Below are 25,100 nucleotides of genomic sequence, written 5' to 3' on the forward strand. Positions count from 1 at the left end.
TCATCTGGCTGGACAGGGTGGGTCCTTTTCTCTCAGCCTGGAGTCCTAACAGTGGACACCTCTTTGGAAGATGCATTAGCTCCCATCTCCCTGCTCCATACTTGGGGAGACTGATATAGCTTGAGTTATACATCAGGTAGGCAAGGTGATATCATGGTCCCTTAAATGTTCTGAAGCAGATCCCAGCTCTTCTGCTGTTAATATTTTCATACATTTCCCAGGTCTTGTTAGGAATTGAGGCCTCCCACTGGTGGCAAAACTGGGGAACTGGGGAGGGAAGCAGGGTGGGATACCCCCCTCCTGCCCCTGGCCCCCCAGGAATCTTTGCTATGGCAGGGACAGTCCTGCACTGCCCTACCATAGGAGGCAGGCAGGCACAACCCTGCACCTAGCTGTGTATTGCAGGGAGAGTGGCGAGTGAGGCAAGCAGAATGGCACCACTCCCCATGCCCTTGGGAGTCTTTGCCACAGCAGACCTAGTCTTTTTTTTTCCTATATATATATATATATATATATATATATATAAGTTATATATATATATAACTTTACATCCAACACTCTGCCAAGCAGCCTTTGTGGTTCACTTGGCAGATCAAAGCACACTAAAAACCCGTTACACAGTTTGCACTGTGTATTTGCAGACCCATGCACAGACAGTCCTGTGCCCAACAGTATGCGGGGGGGGGGAGAGTGAATAGGGCAGCAGAGGCAGCTCCCAGGGAACTCATGCCACAGGGCTGCTGCCAACCTAGCCAACACTGATATAGCAGCAGTGGCAACAGTAGCATTTGCTGTTATTGTATGGAGTGCTGTGGCAGGTAAGACTTCGTTCCTCTTCCCCTTTTTTTCCCGCCCCTCCAGTGGTAGGCATACCCCCACCCCTTGCCCTGGCCCGGGTGTTGAAGGAACTTGCTATACCTCTGCCTCCCAATAGGGCTGGGAGGCAATGTCCTCCTCTCAGTTTGGAGATGGTGCACTGCAGATCACATCAGATGAGAGAAACGCAGCCTGCTAACCTGCAGGACCTGAGGCTCCGCCATATTGGCCTTCAGAATGGCTCCGGTGAGTGGAGGGACCCAACTATCCCATCTGTGTTCATTGGAGACCGCTCTGCTCCCACAGCCACAGACACAACTCCAGATGCTGGTGGCACAATGAGCTATGGCCAGCCAGAAGCAACCAAATGGTGAAGTAGGCATCTGTGTGCTGTGCTGGTGGAGGGGCCAGGCCACAGGCAGGATAACAACTACTATTCCCTTTGTAGCTTGAGGCTGAGGGCTGAGCTGTAGGCGTAAGGTCCCATGGAGCAAATTCTGCTGATGTGCCATGGAAGAAGGAAACAATGTTAGGGGCCCTTGTGACTACTCAAGACTCAGTCATAGCATAGGGTGGTTCAGACAGGAGCAAGGGGAGCACCAAGCCACTGTTCAGCTGTTTTCCTCTGCCAGGCACTTCTAGGAGCTGGCCCAAGCTGACCTCAGCCCCTCCAGGGCAGGGCCACTGCCCCTGTGAGGCTTGGTGCAGGTCAGAGACTCAATGCCAGCAATGCATAAATGCTACAAATCTCACAGAGAGGAAGCTAGTATGCAAATAAGCTATGGTTTTGCAAATAATTTACATATATAGCACACAGATCAATGCAGAAACTGGCAGCCACACCAAGGTATCTTCTTGACTTTTTCTGCAGCCTGTCTCCTGCTGGGTATATCTCTGCCCCCTCTCAGACACCTTGCCCCCCCTGGCATTTCCCTCCACCTCCCCTTCTCAGTCCCTTGGGCCCTCTGCCCTCTTTATGACTCAGGTCCTCAGTCGAGCTGGCTCCCTAGAAGCAGTGACATTTCAGGCATGACATCTGCCCTTTGGGTCCAGCTGGGAGCTGTGGGGAGGTCTGGGCTTAGCAGCCTGCTTCTCCCCCACCCCATATCTTCTCCTGCCCCAAGCATTGAACCTAGACATCCAGCTGCTGCACTTGCTCTGGGGAGAACCAGTGCTGGGGCAGGCAGGGTGGGGTAGGTAAAAGAGGGTGCCCTTAGGTGAACCAGTCTCACAGGCCCTTCCAGCCTGGCAGGGGACATACCATCTTCTCGGCCTTGAATGGACTCAAGTATAGTTAAAGGGTCAAGACCTGTCTCTTACACTGCAGGCAGGCTGACCCTTGTGAGAGTCTACAAATGCCTCCAAATGAGAGGATCTCAACTACGCAATTTATGGCAATGGGGGATGCTTGTGGCCTTTCCTCTAGCTTGCTCCTTTGGCATTTTGGTGAGAGGCAAGTGAGACTAGGGGGCATATGAATTCCAAAGCCTCTGGGCTTGGGGCTTGCACATAGGATGCCTGCCATGGATTTGGGAGTATCTGAAGTCCCAGATTGAGGATGAGTCTGGGAGGGAAGATACTTGCCGGTGGGAGCACCACAGTCTTGAACACTTGAGCTCTGATCAGCCAAATTTGGAACTGAATTCAGAACTGATTTGGCCCTGGAAATGAAATAAAAAAAATAAAAGAAAAACAGCCCCCTTCAGCCTGGTACCTCTCCTTCCTGTCATACTGCCCCAGACCCAGGGGCCTCATTAGCCCCCAACACCTTCCACCCGAAGACTGCACTGACCCCAGGTAACTTCCAACAAATTTGGACCAGCACCTCTGTTTCAACCCACATCCCCTCCCCACTAACCATAAGCCCCTGAGGCTAATCAGCTGCAAGGGCATTGCCTGCAGGTGGGATCCTAGATGCTGGCTCTGGCACTGGGTGGGATGAAGGATTTTACCCCACTTCTGTCCCCCCCCCCCCCTCCGGGGGTCCTGATCTCTGGGATTGGAGCCTGTTAACCACTCCCTTATCCACATCTTGGCAGGGGATGTCTCCAGCCCCAGCAGGCAGAGGGGCCTATGTACTTGCCCCTTGCCCCCTCCCCCCACCCCACATGAACACACGTGAACAGGCCTCCTGAGGACAGCAGCTGTTCTTGCCAGGCAGCCCCAGTTTCATGTGTCAGTTGAGCTCTGAGATCCGATTACAGGCACTGGGCAGGGCAGCTGAGGAAGGGCTGGGTCAGATTAAAGATCAGGGAGAGAAAGAGTGTGTGGGGAATGGGGGCTGGAGCAGAACAGGCCAACAGACCCTATGGGCCCAGCAACGATCCACAAAGACCCTTACCCAGCACCTTCTGGGTGTCAGCCACAGAGAAGTGGCCCCCCAGGGCCAGAACATTTTTGCACATGCTGTATCCCTGCTGAGTGCTTGGACCAGCTCCCTCGGCCCATTCAGAGCTGAAGGGAAGATCCTGCCTGGTGGCATGAGGGGCAAGAGGAGCTGCCCCTGAATTTGCTGGCTGGGAAGGCATGAACACAGGGGAAGTGTGCAGTTGGGGGAGGGCTCCTGGGGGGGCCACAGCCTCCCTTGTGAAAGGCCCCACAGCCCTATGGACTACATGTCACTCATTCGCCTGCATGTTCCCAAGTGTCTGTGGCTCTGTGGTCACCAAGGGGTGCTTTCTAATGTCACCCTTGAAAGCCTGGCTGTGCTTGTGCCCTGGTGACAAGCCCAGGCCCCGGTGCTGGAGGCATGAGTCTACCTGACCAGGTGCTGGACACACTGAGGGAGGGAAATCACAGGATCACGGAGAGGCAGGGCTGGAAGGGACCTCCAGAGGTCATCTAGCCCAACCCTCTGCCTGACCCAGGCTCACCCCGTCCAAATCATCCCATGCAACCACAATCTAAACTCTACATGCAACTCCTGTCAACCTGGATACAACACAGACCTAACACCCGAACCTGCCCCGGGTGAAGCAGGGGAACCAGAGCAGCCAACGCTCCATTTCTATGAAATGTCAATATTGGCTCAAGAGATACCAGGCAGGGGGCAGACCCCCTGCTACAGGGGAAGGCAGAACCTCCCCCAGCCTACACCTGTCTGGCCATGGGGCAAGTGCCTTCCCAATCCCAAATATGACAACTGGTCTGACCCTGAGCAGAGGGGCAAGGCCCCCTAGCCAGGAACCTCCGGGTTGGGTCTGAGCAGGAGCACTGCACATCCCAGCTCACACCCAATGCAAACACCCTGACACATGCAGGCGAGAGCACGAGGGGCACAAAGACCCGGCGATGGTGGACCACGAGCCCGCCCTGCCCTCCTGCCCCAACCTAGCAGGCACCTGCACAGGCCAGGCCCAGCAGCAGAGAGCTTACAATTGTCTACCCAGGCTTCTGTCCGGCTGGGGCTACGCCCTGATGCTTGCCGCAGGCCCCTTCGCACTCGCGCCCAGCCTACATTTCCCAGCAGGCGCTGCGGCGCCCTGCCCGCCCACAAGCGCTCGGACTACACCTCCCAGCAGCCCCTGCTCAGCCCCTGTTTCCCGGCGGGTGACGTCACGAGCGGGGAGGGGCGGGAGGCCCGGCGGCGCGCGGCGGTGACGCGGCGGGGGGGTCCCGGGGCCGCCGCCATGGCCGGGGTGTTCGACATCGACCTGGAGACAGAGGAGGGCAGCGAGGGGGAGGAGCCGGAGCTGGGCGCGGTGAGTCGGGGGCACCCCAGCTGCACCCACCCTGCCAGTCCTGCAGGAGCCGGAGCACCCGGCTGCCAGCCCAGCCTTGACCTTGGTGGTACCGGGCTGGGGCAGGGGCAGGGGCCGGGGCCGGGGCCAGGGCCAGGGCCAGGGCCAGGCTGATTTCCCTTCTCCTCTCTCCTAGGAGATGGACTTGGAGCTGCGGGGCAATGGCCTGGAGTAAGTCACGTAGGGGACAGGGTGGTCCTTTTCTCACCTTGCTCTTCTTCCCCAGCGCGGGGAGGAGCCAGTGCCTTGGCAGCACCCAAGGACCTAGAGCTGGCCCCTCTTCCCAGCCGTCCCCCTGTTTGCTACCCTCTCTCCCTGCCTGCCTCCCACCCCAGCTCCCTGCAACTCCCCTCCCGTCTGCCCCTGCTAAGAGCTGTCCCGTCCCCCCCAGGCCCGTGGGGCACTACGAAGAGATTGAGATCTCGGAGAGCAGTGTTAACAATGGTCCCGAGCGCATTGGCCCCCACTGCTTCGAGCTGCTGCGTGTCTTGGGCAAAGGTGGCTATGGCAAGGTAGGGGCGATGGCATAATGCTGGCACGTGGCCGGGGCGGATGGGGAGGGGGCTCCATCCCTCAAGCACACCTGCCTCCTACTCCATTTCTTTCCCCTGCAGGTGGGGAAGGGCACTGAGAAGGGACCGTGTTTCACTTCTGCTTTTTTCTCCCACACCTTCCAGTAAGATGTCACTGTGAAAGACACTGAGGGGGTGGGAGAGGCCCTACGGCTTCAGGGCAGAGTGCTGGGACCCTTACCAGGGGCTGTTCTGGGGTGCTGCATTGGGGCGGGCGTCTTGTCCAGCATGCACGCTAATCAGACTGTTGGGTTCAGAGCTACCTCAATGCCGTGTAGGAATTGGAGTCCAGGTCCCTCAGGCCCCCCATTCTCTTCTGTGGACCCAGCCCTTCAGCTGGACTGCAGCTCCCATGAGGCACCCTCTGGGCCAGGGGAGGTGCTGCATTATTCTTGGCAGTCTTGTGGCTACAGTGCAGCACAGGAGATGTAGTCCAGCTGGGGAGTTAAGCTCACATAGCAGAATGGGAGCCAGGCCCCTTGCCCCCAAACTACAGCTCCCACGAAGCACTGTGCAAGCACGTGTGGTGCTTACATGTGCAGGGAGAGTAGTCGGGAGTGGCCCACCTGATGCTGGCAGGGGATGGAGCTCCATGCCTGCCCGTGCTGTGCGTGCTCTCATGGCCTCTGTTTCCTGGCAGGTCTTCCAGGTGCGGAAAGTGCAGGGCACAAATGCAGGGAGAATCTTTGCCATGAAGGTCTTGAAGAAGGTGACTATGTTGCCAGCCTTTGCCTTGCTGTCACTGAACTCAGGAGTGCCCCCTGTTGGCCTCCTAAAGCCTCTCTTTGTGTGACTGTCTCTCTCCAGGCTAAGATTGCCTGCAATGCCAAGGACACGGCTCACACTAAGGCCGAGAGGAACATCCTAGAGGCCATCAAGCACCCCTTCATCGTGGACCTGATCTACGCCTTCCAGACAGGTGGCAAGCTGTACCTCATCCTGGAGTGCCTGAGTGGTATGTAGGGTGGGGCTAGGGCCAGGGGTGAAGGTAGGGCTGAGCAGTATGTTGGTACCCCATTGGAGCCTGGTGCTCCCCAAGGCAATTAATGGCTTGGGATCCAGAAAGAGCTGGCCCCAGCTTGCCTCCGTCCACTCTGGAGGTGGAATGTGTAGGGCAGGAGCTGGGATGCATCTGTAAGGTTCATGCACTTTGCTCTGTCCTCCCCTCCTGTGTGTATTTGCAGGCGGAGAACTCTTCATGCAGCTGGAACGGGAGGGCATCTTCCTGGAGGACACAGCATGGTTAGTGAAAGGCACTGGAGTCTGAGGGGAAGGCTGGGTCTGGGGTAGCTAGGCTCTCCCTCACAGCCCTTGCTCCTGCCCCACTCTGCACATTGTCCCCTGGTAGGAGAGGCTGGGGCTGGAGTAGCCAGGAGCTCTTGTCAGCTGTGCTGTGACTCTCATTTGGAAAACATCCCCCCAGCTCCTTCTTCAGCCAGGTGGCTGCTCTGCCCTTGGCCCATCCATGTCCCCTGTCAGACTTGGCACACAATATGATTGCATTGTGCAAACATCATGTGGGGCAGGGCCCTTTGAAGCCACCTGGGTGCTGGTATTGAATACAACATCCGAGAAGACAGCTGAAGGTTGTCCAAGGGGTTGGCACCTCTCCATGCTAAGGAGGTAAAACCTCCCTGCTGAGGTAAAACCTCAGTATACAGGTTTAGGCGATGTCTACAGGCAACCCCTGCTAGCAGTGGCTGGAACTGTGCCCTCCCTGCAGCACCTCCCTGCTTTAGGGTCCATATTAACACCTACACATGTATGCCGTAGCTTCTACCTAAGTGAGATCACGCTGGCCCTGGGCCACCTCCACTCCAATGGGATCATCTACCGGGACCTCAAGCCAGAGAACATCATGTTGAATAGCCAAGGTACAGCTCCGTGCACTGGGAGAGAAAGTGCCTGGGCCTGAGTTTCACCAGGAAATGTCCAGTGTTGCAGGGTCTGATGTTTGAGCTCTTTTCTCCTCTCCTAAAGGGCACATCAAATTGACGGACTTTGGGCTGTGCAAGGAGTCCATCCATGATGGAGCTGTCACCCATACTTTCTGTGGCACCATTGAGTACATGTAGGTGACAGTGAGCCGTGCTCCAACCCCCCTGCTTCCCCTGCAGCCTCCTCCCAGAGATCTGCCCCTGTCCTGACCCTCAGTGGCTCAGGGTAGATTTGCCCGTCCCTAGGGCTCCAGAGATCCTGGTGCGGAGCGGGCATAACCGTGCTGTGGATTGGTGGAGCCTTGGGGCCTTGATGTATGACATGCTCACTGGATCGGCAAGTCCTGCTCGTGCTTTTACCTGGTGGGGGGGGGCATGGCCAGTGGGGGAGATGGACACACCAAGCTGTGTGGGTGGGAGCACGCTCAGTGGGAAGGTGCCTTGGCCCAGCCTGGCATGGTGCCCCACCACCCTTTGCTACAGTCTTCCCATGCAACCCCATGCAGTCCCCTGGCTCCCCGTGCTTCATTCTGTGCCCTCCATCCAGGCTTCCATTTTAAACCCCCTCCAGTTCCCTTGTCCCAGTGATGAGCTGAGCCCTGTCCCTGACTTGACCTGGACCTTCATTTTTTCCTCTTTGCCCCCGCATCTGTGGTGGGCCCCCTCCCGTGCCTGTGCTCAGCCCCATCCACACTTCCTTTACAGCCGCCCTTTACTGCAGAGAACCGAAAGAAAACCATTGACAAGATCCTGAAGGGCAAGCTGGTCCTGCCGCCCTACCTGACTCCTGATGCCCGTGACCTGCTCAAGAAGGTACCACTTGTGCCCCCTGCCCCCCCCACTAGTGTTGCCCAGATTGCTCTCATGACCCCCAGTCTGGTGCTTCTGGCCTTGAAATGGCTGACCCCAGCTCAGCAGCCTGCTTGAAACAGAACCAGGCTAAATGCCATCTTTGGGGGTTTGTAGGGAGGTGGGGGTCGCACCAAAATGGCTATGGCCACAACCAGCTGTATGTGGAGGGGATGAAGGAGGGAGTTGGGATCCACTTGCACCATGCTCTCACTTATTCTCCATCTCTTCTAGTTCCTCAAGAGAAATCCCGGCCAAAGAATCGGGGGAGGGGCAGGCGATGCAGCTGATGTGCAGGTAGACAGAGGTGGGGGGTGTCCTCTGGAGTAGGGGCGCAAGCATGGCATGCAGTTTCCCAAAGAGGTCCATTTCTTGCTTGGGGCTGTGATACAAATTTGGGGCCCAGCAGGCAGCCTCCCCACTCCTGGCATGGGATGTGTGTTTGAGCAGAGGACAGGGAGCTTCACCCCACCAGATGTCTGCATGAGGAGCCCTGGGGAGGGTGCTTTGTACCTCTCCACCACTGGGATTGGGGGCTGCTAGGCCCGATGCTCCCTCTGACCTCCTGCCTGTGCCTCTGTCCCCGCAGAAACAGCCATTCTTCCGGCACGTCAATTGGGATGACCTGTTGGCACGGAAGCTGGACCCACCCTTCAAGCCCTGCCTGGTACTGCCTTACTCCCTTGTCCTGCTTCCTCACTGACTGCCAGGACAGGGTCAGTGCATGGCTGAAGTGGGCCTTGCCTGATTACAGTCCTGCACTCCAGTGGGTAAGACAGTCATTGCACTGTGCCCAGGGCACCTGCCAAGTCTGGGCCCAGCAGGCTGAGTTCAGAAGAGGGGCTGGAATCCCTGACATCAGGGCAGAGCAGGGCAGGGTTCTTGTCCATAGTGAGGCCTTGCAGCGCCAGGGGCTGAGGGTGACAAAGAAAGGGAGCCAGACATCCAGGACAGCAGGCAAAGTGAATGTGCCCCAGTTGGTACTGAAGTTCCCATCCCCATGGTCAGGGAGAAGCCAGGATAGGGGATGGGATCCAACTGTCTGGGGAAGCAGTGCAAGGCACAAAAGTCCAGGGTGGAGACCCTGGAAGGGGAGGGCAGGGTTTCTGGCTGGTGCTGGTGCCAGGCCACCCTCCTATCTGCCACTGACCCTCCTCCCTCCCCTCCCCCCCCCCACAGCAATCAGATGATGACGTCAGCCAGTTCGACACCCGTTTCACTCGCCAGACTCCTGTGGACAGCCCTGATGATGCCTCCATCAGCGAGAGTGCCAACCAGGCCTTCCTGGTAGGGGCTGCCCCAGAGGCTGGGACAGGCTGGGAAAAGAGGGCTGAAAGAGTCTGACCTTTGCCCAAGGCATCCAGTGCTTCAGGGGAGTGAGTGGAGCTTACACTGCTCAGCCCCACCTTCCCCAGCAGGGGCACTGTGACACCAGGGGAAGAGAAGGGGCTTACACTACCCAGCCCTACCTCCCCAGCAGAGGTGGTGCGGGTGGCAGAGTGACTGAGGTGTCTCCTTGACACAGGGTTCTGTCTCCCTGCAGGGATTCACCTATGTGGCCCCATCGGTGCTGGAGAGCATTAAGGAGGGCTTCTCTTTCCAGCCCAAGGTGCGCTCCCCTCGCCGCCTCAACAGCAGTCCCAGGACACCTGTAAGGTATGGCCTCTGGGGTCATGGCCACGCTTTGTCTTCAAGCACATCTTGCCTTGTAGGAGGCACCAGCTCCCATCCACCCCAGAGCGGGGGGCCAGGAGTAGCAGACTTGGTAGTGGGGAATGGGGTAGGGGCACTTAAGTCCAGTGCCTCTTGTGGGCTGGGGCAGAGGGGATCTTATTGGTTGAGTAGTTTGGGGTCCATCTCTTCTTGGCCTCCTGGAGTCTCATTTCCCCATTTCCTCCTTCCTTTCAGCCCTGTGAAGTTCTCTCCCTTCGAGGCCTTCAAGCCCAGCCCCACCACAGAGCCTATGGAGCTGGGGTCCACACTGCCTCCGCCCCCCCCAGAGGGCACAGCGCCCCTGCCCATCAAGACCCCAGCAGGTGCCAAGAAACAGAAGGGGGGCCGAGGCCGGGTGCCGAGGTAGCTGTGGGGGAGGGAGGAAGCAGCATCCCTGCCTGGGCAGGAGGCTCAGCGTGGGCTGGCACGAGGAGCCCTGTAGGGGTGGCTCCCCGTGCAGGTGCCTGGCCCATCGGTGACTCATGAGGGGTGTGTGTGACCCTCAGGAACTGGGTGGGGCTCGTGGGGCACTGGGGCCCCCAGCCCAGATGGACTTGGAAGGAGATGCTTGCAGTGCTGTGCTTCTCTGGCCCGGGGGGGGGCCCAGCTTTGGACAGGTGGGATGGGTGCATTCGGGGTTGGGCACATGCCCTGGATGCCCCTCTCCCCATCATCCCCTGGGCTGTGACCTTTGCCTTGGGGCTCGTAACCCTTCACTTGGTGCTCAGTTTTTATTGCTGCAAATCATGGTTGTGTGCTGGGGAGACAGGAGCTGGCATGTGGGTGGGGAAGGGTGGGAAGGGGACTGATGGTAGGGAGCCGCATGAGGTATGAGCGTGAGCTTTGTGTGTGTAGGCATGAGTGAGGTGTGTGTGTGTGTGTGTGTGTGTGTGCGTGCAGGGGTAGGGGTAAGGTAGGATGGGTACTGGGCTCTGACCTGGGCGGTCTCTTGCAGTCCTGTGCTAAAGGGTGCTCGGCATTCAAGGGGTGGCTACATTGTGCCTGCCCCTGGGTGGGGAGGGTGCCCTGGCTGGGGGATGGGGGGAATGTCTATTGGGGCTGGCAAGCCCCCTGAGTTGTGGTAGCAGGGCCCTTGCTGCTGTTGCCGCTGCTGCTGTATCTGTGCCAATTAAAGACTGGATCAGGCTGGAGTCTGGCCCGCCCTTCATTTCAGGTGTGTGGGTTGTGGGTCACTGGCAATACTAGGTGTTGCGTGTGAGTTGTTGGAGGAGGTCCCTTCTGTGCTCATACTGTGCTCCCACCTTTCTTTGGGATAGGGTGTGACAACAGGGCCAGGGTCCCTGTTCTTTTCCCTTACCAAGGTGTGGGTACTCAGGCTTCTCCACCTCCTTTTAATCCCACCCCTTGACACACCTTCTTCCCATACAGATGAAGGGGCAGAGGCTGCCATACTGTGGGCAGTGTCACCCATTTATTAGTGCCCACAACAGAGCCACATTGCCTGTACAGCCAATCCCACCGTGTATGCAGATCCTTGCCCTCTCCCCCCGCCCCAGTATCCCACTAGGCTGCACCATTTTCCTCCGCACAGACTGCAGGCAGTGCCAGTCAGGGCAGGGGGTAGGGTTCCCTGGCACTGAAATGAGCAGAGCAAGCTACACTTTTGGGGGATGCAGGGAGCAAGGAGTCTCTGGAGAGAGGAGTGGTGAGGGAGGGGTGCAATCTGTTAGAGCCCTGTAGAGCCGGCAGCGTTGTGGGGTGGGGACGGACTTCCAGTGCTCCAGAGAAGCACCCCTGGATCCCCTGGCAGAGTTCATGCATGTCCTTTCCTCAGCTGCCCCTAGAGGGCGGTGACGTGTTGGTTTTTGGCCCCCTCCCCAGGGCTGTCCTCCCAGGTGGCTGTGCCAGAGAAGGAGTGCAGGTTGCTGAGCAGGGCTTCAGCGTTACCCCCCTCTGTGGCACACACGGCCTCCTGTGATCCTTCAGGGGTCTCAGGAAATGCTGGGATGGTGTCCACATCCTTGTCCTCGTCCTCTTCCTCCTCCTCCTCCTTCTCATCCTGTTCCTCTTCCTGGCTGTGCTGCTCCTGCCTTCCTCTGCCTTCCTCCATGTCACACAGCTTCTGTTGTTCCTCTTCCTCTTCCTCCTTCTCTTCCTCCTCCTCCTCATCATCATACTCCTCCTGCCAGCCTTGCATGGAGGAAGACCTCCCTCGCAATGCCTGCCAGCGCACCCTCAGTGCTGCCAGTGCCCGGCGGGGCTGACAAAGGCGCTTGGGGTGGTACTTGCCATCCGAGTCCTTGCTCAGCTTGTGCCAGGCCAAGGAAAGCACCAGGAGCAGTAGCAGTAGGAAGAGGACCAGGAGGACCACAGTGATGGAGTCCCGATCCTCATTCTGGTTGGAGCCCAGCACAATGCCTGGCAGCAACAGGAGCAACACTCCCCACGGCCGCAGCCCCTGCAGGATGGAAATGGGAGTGGGGTTAGGTGCCAATTGGCAGAGGTGTGCCCAGAGCCTTGTACTTTTTGGGCACTGTGCCAAGGGCCACCCCACCCCTCTCCCTTCCCTTCCGTTCCTTAGCACCTGCTGGCAACTTTCCCAGCCCTGTACTCCCCCTCCCCCTGCCACACACACACCTTCCCCGCCCTTTTGAGCAAGCAGTTTGTCGTCCTGGCCTAGGACTTTCCACACTGTATCTTTCCCCAGGGCCTGAGAGCACCAGGCACAGATCCGCCTACAGGTGGCAGAAGTAATGCATACGTGTCCCGCCTGGCTGCTGAAGGATGTAGGGACTGCTGTTCTTGTTGGGTTGCAGTTAAACTGCAGGCAGGTTGGGGCTAGCATGTGGATGGAGTGACCCCAGTATGTCACCAGCTCCTTACAGTAGCCTAACAAGCACTGGGCTGTATAGAATTAATTCCCAGCCCCTGTAGGTCCCTGCTGTTTTATCCCAGCTAGAAAACATCCTTGGCTTGGCCCGTCAGCAGAAAGAATCTTCCTCTTGCTAACTTTGTCCTTGAGTGTCTCCCCCAAACTGTTCTGTGCTGACAGCTGCTGCAGGTGGTTGTGGCTCAGAACTGGTGCCTTGGCTGCTCTGAAGTAAGCCTGAATTGACAGTGCAGGCTAAACTCCTTAGCTAAAGGCTTCAGAGAGAGTAGGGTGGTTTATCAGCATGCAAGCTCAGTGCAGGCCTGTGCATGTGAGCAGCAGCAGAGTTGGGTGGGGGGAGGGAGAGGAGAAGTCCAGAGCTGGTAGAGCAGGGGGCCGTCAGGGGAGAGGGTATGGGTTTTGCTTGGGTCTTGGGTTTTCCCTACTCGCAAAGCCCTGTCATACAGTGGAAGGGGCTGTTTCTGTTAAGCGTCTTCATAGCGCCTGCACCTGCTCTTGGGCCAATGAGGGTTCTTACGTCTGCTGTCCTCAGGGGCTAAGACTGCTGTGTGGTGTCACTTGTTTGCACTACTGGGTAGCAGCGAACGTGGGCCATAAGCTTGTACCTGTCATGCCTGGCTCCCAGCACCCGTGGGCGCGGGTTTCTGCCGCCTGCTGGGCTAGCTGACAGGAAGCTGTGGTCAGCTGCTGTTGCTATCACCAGCCTCAAAAGTGTGAGAGGCAACTCTGCAACAATAGCAGGGCCCAGCAGAGACTCGTCCAAACCCCTGTGCCTCTGTGCTGGTCGCTAAAGCAGGAGGCTGAACAGTAACTCCAAACTCTGGTGTGAGCAGCCAGCTAGAGCCCTGAGCTGTAAGAAACTAAGCATTGCAGTCTCTACCCTGGGGGACCACATCCTCTCAGGGCTGGGGCCTGCCACTGGATGCTGGTGTTGCTTGGTGCTGAGTTATGGAATCCTACATCCCCTGGAGAGCTTTCTGTCTGCAGGGGAGGTTTAGTGCACTCATTAGGGGTGGCTTCCAGGGGGAGGTTAGATGACTTTGAGTCTTATGGAGAGGGTAGGGCAGGGCAGGTCACTCGCAGCCTGTGCTGCAGTGGGCTTGTTTGGTAAAAAGTTTCCTCTCCTAGCAAGATTTACCTGGCTCCACACTGCCCTGGATAGATACTGGATGGGGCAGGGATGTACCCATTAGCAGTGGGGTGAAAGAGAATAAGAGCAAGGCTGACCCCTACTCATGGGCAAAGGGGCTTTGTGATTCCATTAAAGCAGCCCTATTTCAAACCAGGAAGTGTCAGGTTGTCTCTGGTTCCCACCAGCCTTGTCTGTGATGCCAGTTCCTACCTGGCACCCAGCCTCTGCTTCAGCTCCATGTTACGGTCCAAGCAGATGTCAACAAAGGGCACTGGCAAAGCTGGGGGAGACCCCAGGGCTGGAATGGTGGAGGGCTGTGGGCTATGCCTCAGGGGAACTAGCTGTTGCCTCAGTCCTCTACCCCTCCCTGCCCTGTGCTGGCTGGGGGCATCCACTTTGACTGAGGCTAGGGGGCTTCTTACAGCAAGTCCAGTTGATCTGTCTCCCACTGGGCCCCTGGGGTGAACAGAGCCAGGAGGGGGCAAGAATGGGGGTGAGATGGGACCACAGGGTGGGCTGTGGCTGGGCAGACTTGCCAAGAAGCTAGGGCCCAGCCAGGATGTGGTCCTGGGGTGGCTGTAGCCCTGTAAGGTCCCATATCCACCCTGGCCAGGGAGACCTGCTCATCTTTGACCTCTACAAACCAGGAAGCAGAGGCTAAGTGTAGGCCGTCCCCCCTGAGTGCCTGCAGGCCAAAGTCCAGCGCTTTATGTGTAGCCAGGCAGGCCTGGCCTGAGTTCACACCTACTCCTGTGAATTCAGGGGTTCAGAACTTCAGCCCCAGCTGTGCTCAGTGCTGTGCCCCAGGAACAATTCCCACCCAGCCCTGGCATTCACACTTCTGCCCTGTTGCCAGTGCCCGCAGTGTGACAATCCCCCTTCCTGAGACAGCCCACAATGCTGATGAGAAGCCTGCTCCATCCCAGTCCCCTGCCTCTCCTTATGCCACCCATGGGAGAAGGGGCTCAGATCCCCCAGCAGAGCTGACCCACCCCTTCTCCACCACCCACTCTTGTTAGTTCTATTCAGCACCAGGACAGTGCTCAACTCAAATCATGGAGCACTCTTCCTGTCCTGTTCCAAGTCTCTTCCTGTTCTCTTAATCCTCTCCCAAGCATCCCCCTCTGGGAGTGGGTAGGGCCAGACTTCAGGTGAAGATGGGTGTAAAGAAGAAGGGGCGGAAGTGGCTGAAACTAAACAGTGGGGATATGTTGGGGGAGGCAGTCAAAGAGGATGGGGTATGGAGGGCACAAGGCAGCCATGGAAGGGAGGAGATGGGGTGGAAGCCATGTGTGGCAGCGGGGCCCTTGCTTTTGGCAGGGGGGTGGGGAATGGATTCCCGTGTCTCTGCACCGGTGGGTTTGCTGGTGCTTGAGTACAGGGAGCGGGCGGAATGGGAGGCAGCTCCTACCTACACAGCAGATCCCCTCTGCCATTTGGGGATGGGGAAAGCAGTGGGATGCACCCCTGCACCAACCGGGTCACCATGCACCAGAAGATGAGCCTAGTATGATGGGGGTGACTCTGCCCTGTAGTCCTCCCACCCCCCCACCAGAGGTTCAACTCCAGCTCAGGCCCCTGCGGCATCTTCCCCGAGCTGGGGTGTGCAGACACTTTGGGAGTGGCCAGCTGTGGGGGAGAGCTGGGGGCCCCACCCCATACCCCTGCCTCTTCCAGAACCTGCCCAATGAAGAATGAAGTGTGAGGGTGTTCCCCAGCCCTGTCAGGAGCACCTGTGGGGTAAGGGAAATGCCCACCTCAGCCACGCTGGATGCCAAGTGCTAACGGACTGGCATCATGTGCAAGAGACATGGCTAAGACTCCTGCACCCCCTTCTCCCCCAGCATACCTGGCCCAGCCTGGTACCCCAGAAGAAAGTGACCTGCCGTCCTCCCACCACAGGGGAGCCTGCTCCTCATCCACAGCCCCTCCTGCCACCTCCACCACTCCCAGGGTCCCCCTCCCTTCTCTGGCACCGTGGGGAGAGGTCAGATCTCTCACCATTGTGAGGAAATGCCCAGGGCAGATTGCAGCTCCTCGCAGTGCAGGGGCTTCTGCTCCAACTGGCTGCAAGTGAGGCGGGTGTGCAAGGCGGGGAGTGGGGAGGCAGCACACATGCAGGTGTTTCCTGCCAGTGCCGGAGCGCAGCTGCCACAGTCTGTGCAGCCCCCTGGGGGACATCTTCTGCAAGTGGCTCAGAGGCAGAGAGTCATCATGCGTATTGGGCTGCTGTGGATGCCGGGGCGGGGGTGGAGAGAACACTGCTCGGCTGCTTGGCCCTTCTGGCACCGAGGCTGAGGCCTGCCCACATCATTGCCTACAATGGAGTTGGCACATGGCTGCCTGAGGGGTTTGTAAGCTCACAAGGACTTGGAGCAAGGCAGGGGGGAAGGAGGCACTTAAGATGAAAATGGCAGTGATTGCAGGGCTGCCATGGTATAGAGGCCTGGGACATCCTGGGCAGCTGCAATCACCCTCTGCCTCCAGGGACATGATATACTGAGAGGTTGCTGCAGCCTGACTGGGAATTGTAGGAAGCTGGGTTGAAGAGCTGCCCTGCCCCTCTCACACATGCTCCCTCACATATGTAATGTCTGGGGTGCCCCCACCCACCCCTGCCCGGGTTGGGCACTCACCCAGCTTGCATGGGAGCCTGATAGCAGTAGGTTTTATCACAGGTTCAGTTCCTATCTGTCCTCCTCCCCCCTTGCACAGACAGAAGGGCTCAGACCTTAGCCCATGACACCTTTCTGTCAGCCCCCGAAGGGGAAAGGGCCTTCTTCCAGCACACCAGTGCAAGGATTCACACACCCAGCTTTCCCCCCGGCAAGCACTTCCTCGCTCTGCTCGCTCTGCAGCACCATTTCCTGCTGTGCTGTGCTGCCGTGTCACCTCGCTGGCTGTGACCACTGACTTCCTGCTTCCCACGCAGCAGCCCCTGCCTGAGCCTGACAGGAAGGTGCAAAATGCAGCTGCACCCCCATTGCTAGAAAATGCTCCCCGCCCATTCTGTTTCAGTGCCCCATGGGCAGGAAGTCAGGGCACCTCTGCCAAGTCCTGAGGTGCTTGATTACCCTGGCCCCAAAGGGTACCATGTTGGTGACAGAGACACCAGCTCTTGCCTCATGGCGTGTGGAAGAAAAGAGCCACTGGGACAGGTGGGGCAGAAGAGGGGTGAGGGGAGGAAGGAGACAAATTTAGTCTCCACCTGCAAGCTAAGTGGAAGGGGATGCTAGGAGTCTCTTGTCCACAGGAAGGGCCCACATAGCAGGGCCTCTGGTCTGCCAGCACTGCAGAGGAATCTACCAGATGGCTCCTACTATGCCCCTCTCCATTAACTAGCCCATGGGGGTGGCAGCCCCAGCTCTGGTGGTGCTGTTGGGGAGGGCTGTTCCTAGACTGTTCCAAGCACCAGCTGGGCAGTCTGGCCCTTGCCATTTCCCTGTCCTACCACTTTCAGGGTTTGCCATGCCAGGAGTCACACAGGCCCGACTGTCCAGTGCCAAGCAGGCTGCCCCGGACAGGACAACGGGTGCTGTTATCAGGAGCAACAGCAAGGCATGCACAACTCTCACCCCAGGTCCCCCATGTCCACTGTCTGGAAGAAAAACTCTTGACCAGAGGTGTTTATAATAAAGACCTTTTATTTGGAGTGAAAATATAGATCTCGACCCTGAACAGGCTGTGTATTTTCTCTCCTCCTGTGGGAGCTTGCTCCACCATTGGGGAAGAGGGGGAATGGTCCCTGACAAGCCTGGCCCCTTGCATGGACAAACTGGACAGACAGACAGACAAAACATAGAATCTGGGCCAGGGACTGGTAGCTCCCTGGTCCTGGACCCTGGTCTAATCACTTTGCCCCCTCCCCACAACTCCACTACCTGGTCCCGGCAGCCACACAAGGCTGCCATCATGCCCAGTGCTGTGCCCCCACCCTCCCCAAGAGGGTGTTGGATGTTACCAGAAGGGGGTTCAATGCAACACATGGGGAGGGGGCTGAGTGAGCAGGACCTACAGGCCTGCCCCCCATGGGGGCTAGGGCTGCTCCCTTACACAGGAAGGGGCTGCCAGGTCAACCAGTGAATTTCTGCCCTGCCCAGTCCTGGGGCAGAGGTGTGCACTGCAGGTAGGAGAGGGGTTAAGAGAACAGAGGCTCCTTCCCAGGGTAATGGCTCAGGGTAGAGGGCACATGGGCAGAGACGGGACTAACCCGCAACCCCAGCTCAGAGACAGACAAGGCCAGGAGTTCACCACACCCGCTAAGGACGCATGTGAGAGCTAAGTACCTATGGACAGAGCCAGCCCCACCTGCTCAGAGAGGAGCTGCCAGGAGGGGGCGGCACTGAGTAAGGCAGTGGGGATTTGGGGGTAGGAAGCGGGGGTGGGGGTGGGGTCTGCATGACCCACTTCTTTAAGGGGTGGAGGATTTTGGTCAGCCATACAAAAAAAGGAAGGAAGAGGCTCCCCCAGCCCCAATAGGATTGGGGGTGGAGGAAGGTGGCTGGGAGCAGAGCCCGGGGTCCCCTCCTGCAGGGTAGGGATGAGGGAGGGGGTTACTGGCAGCTCAGAGGTGAATCCGTGAGGACCCCGGTTTGTGTGACCCATTACAAAGGGCGGGGGACAGCCCCGGGACCTAGACATCTCCGTTCTCCATGCTGCTCAGTTGCTGCTCCAGCTTGGCAATGCGCTCGCCCTGCTCTGCCACCACTACCCGTAGATTCTTCAGCTCCTGCAGCACCTCCTCCAGGCGCCCGCTGCCCTGCTGACACACACACAGACAGATGCACCCTTGTCAGCCCATGCCCAGGGCCCAACCCCATGCCCAGACCCTGGTCCATTCCCTGCCACCTTTTCACCCTAACCCAACCCCTGGCCTGGCTCACTAGGCTCCCCAAGCCTGCAAATCTTGACCCCTTCACCTCTAAGTCTCCTCCTCCCAGCACTCTGCCCCCTCCTGTCAACCCAGCACCCTGCTCCCTAGCCCCAACCTGGCCCCAGCTTCATCCTCCACCACCCATGACCCCTCAGCCTCCACCACTCGCAGCCCAGCTCCCTGCCCCCTAACTCCTGCCCCCATGACCCCCTAGCTCTCAGATCCCTGCTGCTCCCTGGGGTGGTAGGCAGTATGTACCCCAGTGGCAGTGGGCATGGATGTGGTAAGGGCAGGTGGAGCACTGAGGCGGGCAGCACTGCAGGGGCGGGATGCAGGACGGCTCTCATGCAGCACGTTCTTCTTGTTGACCTTGAGGTCCCGCTGCTTGGTGGGCACGTAGGCCTCACGGAGCGAGATCAGCACTGGCCCTGCTGTGTTCCCAGCCACCCAGTCCTCGGCCTCTATGGCTGCCTCTGGCCCAGCTGTGTCCGGGTACAGATCATCCTGGAACAGGTCCGACTGTGCAGCATGGGTACAGACAGAAACAGCCAGCCAGCATTAGTCACATAGCCTCAGCCTATGAACCAACACCTCTAACCCATGGTCACCCCAAGGCAGGGCAGCCCCTAGCCACTGGTGTACTCCACAAAAATGCCAGGGATCTGGATCAGAAGGGGGTTGACAAAGGAACACAAGCTTCTTCCAAGAGCAGCTGGGGACCCAGGATAGGCCCCACATCAGAGACAGTGCCCAAAAACATGGCCTCTGTAGGTAGCCTCCTGCTCCCACCTCCACAGTCAGAGCATGTGGCACTACCACCACCTTCAAACCAGGGAGGGGCCCTTGCCCGTCACTCACCTTCCTTGGCACCGTCATGATGATGGGCTCACATTTGCGCTCATGAAGCTTGTAGAACCTGCAAAGTCCCGGGGGCAGTGAGATGTGAAGGCAGAGATTAGGGGTGATGGGGTCACAAGTGCCCCCACAGGGATCCCTGGACAGCCCCATCATACCCTCCAAACCACCCTTCACCTCTGCCCATCATCACTCCCTCCTGCAGGGCCTTTCCCCAACACAATCAGGATCGCTTCTTCCCACCCTTGTCTGAACCCACACCCTGCCCCAAAGAAGGAGGTGTTCCTGCAGCACCCCCTTGGCAGGCCCCACCTGGCAATCTCACACTTATTGACATCCAGGCCACGCTTGGGCATCCAGCCCATGCCCCGCTGGGGCTCTTTGCTGGTGAACGTGTTCAGGAAGTGGATATAGGGAGGCTCCTCTGTGATCTCAAAGTACCGGATGCTGGAGTCCCCCTGTGCCAGGGCAGGGTGAGGTGTTAAAAATGGGGGGGTAAGGGGGAACAACTCTGCCCCTCCCTATCCCCGACAAATCAGCCTCCATCTTTTCACTCAAGTTAGGTCCCAACAGTTTCCCTCTGCCACCTCTACCTTGCCGCAGACATAGACAACATTGGTGTCAGGGTCATAGAAAGGCAGCAGGGCTCCATTGCTTGAGTCCAGCTCTTGCTGTGTTATGGGTTCCTCCAAGTTATCCTGAGAAGGGGGAAAAAGCAGGTAGTGAGGAAGGGCACACCTCCAAGACCCTGCTCACTCAGGCCACACCCCCAAGGGACATGACCAGCCAGGCCATGTCCACTCCAGGTCCCACTTGCCCACCTGGGAACATGCCCATTCTAAGCCAGAAGAGCAATGTCCCACAGCACCATGCCTTAGAGTACAGAGACAGGGAAGAGGACAGATTTCACTTACACAGCACGGCTACCTCCTCAGACACCTTCCAGGGTGCAGGGCACTAATGCCTGCAGGGATGCCTGGCTCTCTGAGCCACGCCCACAATGAGGTGTGCCAGCCCATGACATGGTGGGAGCAAACAGGAACACTCCTCCTCACCCCAGGGTCCCTCCCCCGAGTTGTCCTGCCCCTGCAGCTTACCGGGCCCCAGAGTGCCAGCTGGCGTTCACTCATGCGGCTGAAGCCAGTGGTGAAGATCTTGCCATCAGCGAGGAAGATGGCACGCATGGGCCGGGCTCCCTCATGTGCCCGCTCCTTCTCCTGCAGGACAGACAGACAGACAGACAATGAAGTGGCAGGGCAGACACACCACCCCTTCTTATCCCCTCAGCCCAGCCAGACCTGGAGCTGGCTCCCACCCTAACCCAGAGGCATGTTTAAGAGATAGGGGTCTGGTATCACCCCTTCCCTGTGTCTAAACATGAGGCTCAACCCCTGATACAGGGGTGGAGAGTCAAATTGACCCTCCCACCCCAGACAATGGAAGCTGCTAGCACCTAGAAACAGTCCCCAGGACTGGGTCGGGCCCCTTAACAGGCCCCTTGCCCACCCCCAGGCTCCTCTGGCCCTACCCCCCAGCATCTCCAGCTGAGGCAGAGCTGGCTGGAACAGTGGGAGGGGAAAGGAAGGTGCCACTCCGTACCGCTACAACCAGCCCACGCCGGGGGTCAATGATGCGCACGGTCTTGTCCTTGCATGCTGAGCAAAAGAGGCTGCCATCCCGGTTCCAGCTGACATTGTAGATGAGGTCGGGGTGCAGGTCATCCAGGCGGTATAGCTCCTCAGCCGTGCCCACATTCCAGATGATTACCACATTGTCACAGCCTATGGACCAGCTATGTCACCCACTGCACAACAGGGCACAGCCTCGCCACCATTAGGACTAGCCCCACCCACTCCCACAGACCAGGTTCTCCCCCTCCATCTCCCGCCTTGCTCACAGGGCTAGAGTCTGGTTCATGCCTGCCAGACCCCTCAACTCACAGTCACTACCCTGATGTCTCTAGAGCAGTGGTTCTTGATCTTTTTAGACTCGAGGTCCCCCCTCGAAAAATGCCAGATCTTAGTTTTACTACACTCCTTTTTCTACTAGAGAAAAAGAATAGAGCAGTTTTTCTGTTGAAATGAACTCAGAAAGCAATCCATAGATGTCGTCTATTTGAAATCTCTGGGTTTATCTTGTGAATCATGTTTGTAAACCTAACAGTGTTAACACTGCATGGCACCCCACAGCACCCTTGAAAGGATCTTAAGGTACTCCAGGGTGCCACAGTACCCTGATTAAGAATCACTTCTCTAGAGTCACCTCAGCTTCAGCCCCATGCCCCTCCACCCCCATCCACTGACTTCAGGAGGCCCTGGCCTTGTCCCTATGAAGCCCTCTTTGTCCCCCTTCACCTGTCAGAACCATGCCCCACAAATATCTACCAGCCCAGCCATCCCTTGATGCAAGAACCCCCCTCCCAAACTTCAACCCAACCCCCCCAGTTCCTCAGCTGCCCTCTCTGCTTCTAAAGTCCTAGTGGACTCTCATGCCAGCTGCCCCAGCCCTTCTATCCCTCACCCCATAGCACTCAACCTATCTCACCCCACTGCTCTCCCCTGGGCCCTCCCACTCCCACAGGCCGGCAGTGGGGCAGTACCTGCACTGAGGAGTACATTGCGGGCGGTTGGGTGCCAGGTGATGATGCCCACACGCTTTGAGTGCCCCTCCAGGACCACGACGGGCTCCGTCAGGGGCAGTGTCAGCCCATTATCCGGGATCTGCCAGACCTGCCAAGACACAGAGTGGGGGTGTTGGGGTAGGGGGAATCCAATTGTGCCCCAAAAGTCCCCCAACTGCTCTGCCCCGCCTTCCGCCCAGTGACAGCCTCAGGCAAAGGACAGACTGGCCCATGAATGTCAGCCAGAAGCAGCCAGAGAGATCACATCCCACTTTACAACCCCCTCCCCACAAACTGAATCGGCCCTCTCCTTCCACCCTTCCCCTCACCACACAATTGCTCTAAAGCCTCACCATGACCGTGCAGTCCTCAGAACCGCTGGCAATTACATTGTCATTATGCGGGCACCAGTCGATATCCAGGACTGGGCCTGTGTGCCCACAGACAGTAGGGTAGGACTTATCGATGCGCCCCGTCTGTGGAGAGGTAGGCAGAGTCACAGCCCATCCCCTCACACACAGCCTTGTCAGTGCCCCTTCATCCTGACTCGCAGACCCCTGTCAGCCCAGCCCTGGGCTCCCCCCAGCTCTGCCAGTGTCCCCCATGTCTGACCCACCACCCCCTGCTACCCCAGCTCAGGATCCCCCACACTGGGAATCTTGTGGATTTCATGGTGCATATTGGCAATGGGCACATGGGACTCAGTCAAGGAAACTTGTTACAGCTTTGAACCACAATATTGCCCTTCCTAACCACTTTCCCCTTTAATGCCCCATGTATGTGTGCCTGCGAGGGATGAGAGGTCCTTCAGCCTCCTAGTCTCACACAGACCACTCGCTGCTGTTACTGCTTGCTACAATTCCCACCCCCTGCCCCACCTCAGAACCCATTAGTGTTCACAAGAGGCCCATTCTCAGCTCTCCCGGGCCCTGAGCTGCGGTGCCAGCCCCCTGCCTGGCCTTCACCTTGTGCAGTGGCAGCACTAGGAAGGCTCCTCCTCCACTGGCCTCCACAATCACGGCCATGAACTTGGGGTTGACGGCGCAGAAGGTGCTGTCCCAGGTGACGCGGGAGACACGGATATCATCATAGCACTGGTCATTCTTGACAGGCTGCCCGAAGACATGGCGGAATTTGCTCTGGCGCACAACCTTCCTGAACGACATGGCTGGAGGGGGACAGGGGCACAAAGCAGGGTAAGCAACACTGCAAAAGCAGTCATCTCTGGGGTGGTGGAGCACAGCACTTGCTTATACCAAGACCTTGGTACTAAGATGCAGCCACTTCTGAGGGGGAGTGTGCTAGCTATTTATATAGGACCCTTTCAGAGATGCAACCATCTCTGGGGTGGGAACCTGGCAGCTGGCATGACCCATATCTACGGCATGCAGGAGTGTAGGACAGGAAGTGGTGGATGCCTTCAGAGCGCCGGTGTGCATGAGTGGGTGGGTGGGGGGACAAGGAGCATCGCAGAAACTGCTTTCTGAGACCTGGCTGCACTTGTGATGGGGGCTGGGTGTCCTCCTCACCATGGAGTTGCCAGAAGATGGGACAGGACTGAAGCCCCCAGTGCCCAGTATATAGCTATGGGCGAGGGGCCCATGGGGTGTGGTGAGCCATGAAGCCTATGGGCCAGGAGACCTCCCCAAATACCATGTGCTTTACCCCACCTCTACTCTTGCAATGGGGGTGACCCTGGTGGGGCAGGCCGGGTCTTTATGGGAAGTACCTATATCAGGGTCACATCTCAGTCAGGGCCCGCGTTAGGGGCCCCAGGACTGTGCGCACAGTAGGGATGCGGTTGGGGCAAAGCAGAAGTAACAATTTCCGGTTTGCGATTGCAATGATGCAGCTACTGTCAACAACTGCTTTTCCCCCCACTTGTCTGAGCTAGGGCCTGGGGTGGTGGCCCCTATCCCCTGCTTCTAGTGACACCCCTGGCCCACAGTACCCCCTGCTCATTTTAGCTCCCCCCAGTCTGGGCTCAACCCAGAGGAAGACCTGCCCAGGGGTCTTCCTAGAGTCCCTGGCTCCAACCCCCCACCTCCACCCTGCCAGAGCCAGGCGCCCCCCTCCCAGCCCACACAAACCAGCCACCCCGACCAGGGAGCGGGCCACCCCAACCCCACTCAGCCAGGAGCAGCTGGACAGGGGCAGCTTCCTTCCCCCTGGGGGCAAGGCAGGGTGGCCGCCCCGGCGGGGGCAGCGGAGGCGGTGCATGGCGGGGCTCTGGGGTGGGGGAGCAGGGTGCTGGGCGCCTGGCAGGGGCGGCGTGGGGCTGGGGGGCATTTTGGCGGGCGGGGGGTTGGCGGCACAGCCACGCCCGGGGCCGGCGGGGGCGGAGGAGAGCGCGGGTTTCCCCCTGCCCTGCTCTGCTCGGCCCGCGGGCCGTGGGGCGCCGGGCCGGGCCGGGGGCGCGGGGAGGGGACCCCAGCTCCGCCGGGGCGGGCAGGGCACTCACCGCCGGGCTGCGACTGCTCGCGGGCCGGTGCAGGAAGTGACAGCGCGGCCGCCCTGCCTCCACCTGCGGGGCTGGGCCCGCGCTGACTGGCTGCGCCTTCGCCCGCCCCCGCCGCCGCCGCCACCACCTCCCCGGCCGCGGGCGGGGCGGCCGGGCCTCTGCCTCGGTCTCTGCTCGGGCCGGGCCCGGGCAGCCCCTGGGGTCTGGTCCCACGCGGGGGCACGCGGGTGTCGCGCGGCGCTGGGCCAGAGGGGCCGCAGGTGCCCCCGGGCGCTTGTCCCCAGCCGCTTCGCAGGCGAAATTAGGGGGCATCCCGACCCCGGAGCCGCCTGGCTTGGGCCTGCACGTAGGACCCCCGCCAAAGGATTTGGAAACATCTGAAGCCCCTGGTGCAGGTGGAGGATGTCTGCCGGCAGTAGGGCTGCTTATGTGGCTGGGCTCTTGGATTTGGAATTAGTTTTGACTCATTTGGCCTGGGATACAAATAACACAAAAAAATCTGGGCTCATGAAGGCAGCTTTCTGAGGGATAACTACTCTTCTGGCGTGGCTTAGTTCACCCGCCCAGGTGTTGGGGTTTAAAGCCCACTTGATGGAAATGGGAGGCTCCTCCCTAGCTCGCTCCTGTGGCCACATGGCTGAGGGCAGGTGAAACTTGGGGTCATCTGAACCCCAAGCCTGC

The 25,100-nt window shown here is 58.7% G+C and overlaps 3 protein-coding genes across 5 annotated transcripts; 1 reads left to right on the forward strand and 2 right to left on the reverse strand.

Moving 5' to 3' along the window:
* Positions 1 to 4,413: 4,413 nt before the first annotated feature.
* Positions 4,414 to 10,773, forward strand: RPS6KB2 (ribosomal protein S6 kinase B2). Of its 2 annotated transcripts, XM_059722472.1 has the most exons (15): positions 4,414 to 4,517; positions 4,693 to 4,727; positions 4,948 to 5,068; positions 5,769 to 5,837; positions 5,936 to 6,083; positions 6,313 to 6,370; positions 6,902 to 7,002; positions 7,109 to 7,199; positions 7,312 to 7,402; positions 7,771 to 7,878; positions 8,149 to 8,211; positions 8,504 to 8,581; positions 9,094 to 9,201; positions 9,458 to 9,570; positions 9,823 to 10,773. In XM_059722472.1, the coding sequence occupies exons 1-15, from the start codon at positions 4,446 to 4,448 to the stop codon at positions 9,992 to 9,994; spliced, it is 1,428 nt and encodes a 475-aa protein (XP_059578455.1). In that variant the 5' UTR covers positions 4,414 to 4,445; the 3' UTR covers positions 9,995 to 10,773. The 2 variants fall into 2 exon arrangements, with proteins under 2 accessions (XP_059578455.1, XP_059578456.1); XM_059722473.1 differs by lacking the exons at positions 4,414 to 4,517; positions 4,693 to 4,727; positions 4,948 to 5,068 and adding an exon at positions 5,171 to 5,232.
* A 259-nt stretch (positions 10,774 to 11,032) lies between these two features.
* PTPRCAP (protein tyrosine phosphatase receptor type C associated protein) lies at positions 11,033 to 15,686 on the reverse strand. Its single transcript, XM_014607282.3, has 2 exons — positions 15,612 to 15,686; positions 11,033 to 12,046 (listed from the first exon to the last, which is right to left on the reverse strand). The coding sequence occupies exons 1-2, from the start codon at positions 15,612 to 15,614 to the stop codon at positions 11,429 to 11,431; spliced, it is 621 nt and encodes a 206-aa protein (XP_014462768.3). The 5' UTR covers positions 15,615 to 15,686; the 3' UTR covers positions 11,033 to 11,428.
* A 1,550-nt stretch (positions 15,687 to 17,236) lies between these two features.
* CORO1B (coronin 1B) lies at positions 17,237 to 24,527 on the reverse strand. 2 transcript variants are annotated; one of them, XM_006260081.4, is made up of 11 exons: positions 24,420 to 24,527; positions 22,924 to 23,126; positions 22,312 to 22,434; positions 21,938 to 22,067; positions 20,938 to 21,119; positions 20,436 to 20,555; positions 19,932 to 20,036; positions 19,651 to 19,796; positions 19,342 to 19,399; positions 18,742 to 19,002; positions 17,237 to 18,369 (listed from the first exon to the last, which is right to left on the reverse strand). In XM_006260081.4, the coding sequence occupies exons 2-11, from the start codon at positions 23,122 to 23,124 to the stop codon at positions 18,244 to 18,246; spliced, it is 1,452 nt and encodes a 483-aa protein (XP_006260143.1). In that variant the 5' UTR covers positions 23,125 to 23,126; positions 24,420 to 24,527; the 3' UTR covers positions 17,237 to 18,243. The 2 variants fall into 2 exon arrangements, with proteins under 2 accessions (XP_006260143.1, XP_006260142.1); XM_006260080.4 differs by having other exon boundaries at positions 17,237 to 18,372.
* Between the last annotated feature and the right edge of the window lie 573 nt (positions 24,528 to 25,100).

This window comes from Alligator mississippiensis, chromosome 2, assembly GCF_030867095.1.
Source record: "Alligator mississippiensis isolate rAllMis1 chromosome 2, rAllMis1, whole genome shotgun sequence".
NCBI classification, from domain to species: Eukaryota; Metazoa; Chordata; order Crocodylia; family Alligatoridae; genus Alligator; species Alligator mississippiensis.